This window comes from Drosophila sechellia, chromosome X (genome assembly GCF_004382195.2).
Source record: "Drosophila sechellia strain sech25 chromosome X, ASM438219v1, whole genome shotgun sequence".
Lineage (NCBI taxonomy): Eukaryota > Metazoa > Arthropoda > Insecta > Diptera > Drosophilidae > Drosophila > Drosophila sechellia.
Genome location: NC_045954.1, coordinates 20,258,627 through 20,261,349, shown reverse-complemented (window position 1 = coordinate 20,261,349; position 2,723 = coordinate 20,258,627). Strand labels below are relative to the sequence as shown.

The 2,723-nt window shown below is 51.1% G+C and overlaps 1 protein-coding gene across 1 annotated transcript; it reads left to right on the top strand.

Annotated features, from left to right (window-relative positions):
• Positions 1-217: 217 nt before the first annotated feature.
• On the top strand, positions 218-1,884 carry LOC6615104 (innexin inx6). Its single transcript, XM_002039484.2, has 2 exons — positions 218-972; positions 1,047-1,884. The coding sequence occupies exons 1-2, from the start codon at positions 292-294 to the stop codon at positions 1,794-1,796; spliced, it is 1,431 nt and encodes a 476-aa protein (XP_002039520.1). The 5' UTR covers positions 218-291; the 3' UTR covers positions 1,797-1,884.
• The last annotated feature ends 839 nt before the right edge of the window (positions 1,885-2,723 follow it).

The following is a 2,723-nucleotide window of genomic DNA, read 5'->3' as shown; positions in this document are numbered from 1 at the left end:
TTGAAAGTGACTTTAATCCAACATCAATAGCCTATTATACAGCTAAATGCCAGGCGAACTTTAGGTTTCCTGCTTAAGTACAAGATGTGTGACATTCGAAATTCAACGGTTATCATAATTAATCGAACTCTGAGCAACCCTGATGCGCTGGCAATTCAAAATCCACTCAGTCGAATTGTCAAGCAAAAGTCAGGACAGCCGAACAAATTCGAACAGAAGCAATCCATAACTCTTGAGACCAAAAGCCAAGCCCAAACGTTATCCCACACTTGCCACTTGAGTCCCGGAAAGATGTATGCCGCCATGAAGCCGCTGTCCAACTATCTGCGCCTGAAGACCGTGCGCATATACGACCCGATATTCACGCTGCACTCCAAGTGCACCATCGTGATCCTGCTGACCTGCACCTTCCTGCTATCCGCGAAACAGTACTTCGGCGAGCCGATCCTGTGCCTCAGCTCAGAGCGGCAAGCGGATTACGTGCAGTCCTACTGCTGGACCATGGGCACCTACATCCTGCCGGCGGAGGACGAGTGGTATGGCGCCAGAAGCTGGGAATACGCCCTCTACGCACCCGCCTCCGGCGCCGCCGACGATGTCAACGTGAGCAGCCTGCGCGCGCTGGTGGCCCAAAATGAGCAGTACGCCCGGCTCATATCGATCGCCGAAGGCGTCGGGCCGGAGACGCGTGGCGTGACCAAGCGGATGTACCTGCGCTACTATCAGTGGGTCTTCATGATCCTGCTCTTTCAGTCGCTGCTCTTCTACTTCCCCTCGTTCCTGTGGAAGGTGTGGGAGGGCCAGCGCATGGAGCAGCTGTGCTGCGAGGTCGGCGACGCGCTCATCGTGGAGGCCACCTACCGCACCCGCCTCCAGATGCTCACCAGATACTTCCGCGCCCAGTTCGCCCCCATCCACTGGTGCTACTCGATCAAGTACTCATTCTGTGAGCTGCTCAATGTGTTCATCAGCGTGAGTTAAACCCCATTGAAATGCCAAAAGCAGGTGTGACCTGGTGTGTAACTGCTCCTCCGCCTCCGCTGCAGATCCTCAACTTCTGGCTAATGGACGTGGTGTTCAATGGGTTCTGGTACAAGTACATCCACGCCCTGGCCGCCATACCCGTGTACGACTGGAACCTCTGGAACCTGATGACGTCGCGCGTCTTTCCCAAGGTGGCCAAGTGCGAGATGTTCGTGTATGGGCCCAGTGGCACCCCGAATGTCATGGACATCCTGTGCGTGCTGCCGCTGAACATCCTGAACGAGAAGATCTTCGCCGTGCTGTACGTATGGTTCCTGTTCATCGCCCTGCTGGCCACGGTGAACATCGTCTATCGCCTGCTGGTCATCTGCTGCCCGGAGCTGCGCCTCCAGCTGTTGCGCACCCACCTGAAGGGCATGCCCAAGGCGCATGTGCGGGAAGTCCTGGCCAGCGCAGGATACGGCGACTGGTTCGTGCTTATGTGCGTGAGCATCAACGTCAATCCTTCCTTGTTTCGGGAGCTCCTCGAGCAGCTCTACGCCAAGCTAAATCAGGCGCGGTGCACGGATCCCGTATTCGCGGAACAGCCTTCCCAGCAACTGCCGCAGCTGCCGCATCTGCAGGCCAAGCTGGAAAGGTGTCCCAGTCGCAACTGCAGCCTGTTGATTGATCCCACGGCCGATCGTCACTCAATTTGCACGGTGAGCAGCCAACGAGTGATGGCGGTGCCCACGGCCCCGACCATCAACATAATGGCGCCCAACGACGAGATTATCAACCTGGATATCTACTACAACGAGAGCCACGCATAGGTCCACAATGGTTGCCAGTCCACTTTCTGCGATTTATTAGCACTTCAATTAAATGAGCTTTAGCACAAGTGATTCTCAATTAACCAGATATAATCGCTACACATCAGTACTTTTTTTGTATACATACACATACATGTGCACATGTACATACATATAAGAATTAAGAAATATATGGATTGGTAGGGTATATACACTTTGACTTGCCGAAATATGCCGCTATTTCGATTTGATTGTCTTTCTTGAAGGATGAACTTACATGCATGTGCATACATATGTACATAGTTTCAAAACACATTATTATTATTCAGTTTTGCAAATAAGTGAATTGCATCAAAATGCAAATAAAATTCACTAATCAAAATGACAGCGGGAGGCCGGCGGGGTAAATACCAAATACCAAATACCAGCAGGCATAACAAAAACTTTAACAAACTTACAAAAGTTAAACAAGCCGACTACAAGATGCCATAGTAGCGGGGGTGGTGGGGCAGGGCGAGAACGGCGTTCGCTCTCGCTGAGAGATGATGACGATGATTGCGAAACTCTTCTCTTCCGCTGGTTAAGCTTTTGTCTGTCTGCCAACAGGTAAAACTAACAACAACAATTTGAGAGAGGGCAGGCAGCGGGAGTCAGTGCTGCCCGGAGTCGTTTCCGAAAAGTAGCCAATAGTTCTTCCAGTTTCTAGACAAGTGTGATTTAACAAAGCCGTTTCTTTCTTTCGAATTAAGTAATGACTTTGTTCAGTTAATAGGCTACAAAATAGCTGAATATACTATCTGTAACAGGAATCATTTCCAACAATGTCGGCTACAGACAAGTCTGGCTGTAAAGCAGCTTAACTGGCTGCACTCGCAGGAGCAGGATCAGCAAGAGGAAGAGCAAGAAGAGGCGACGACAACGCAAATGGCGGCAATTACATGCAGCTAC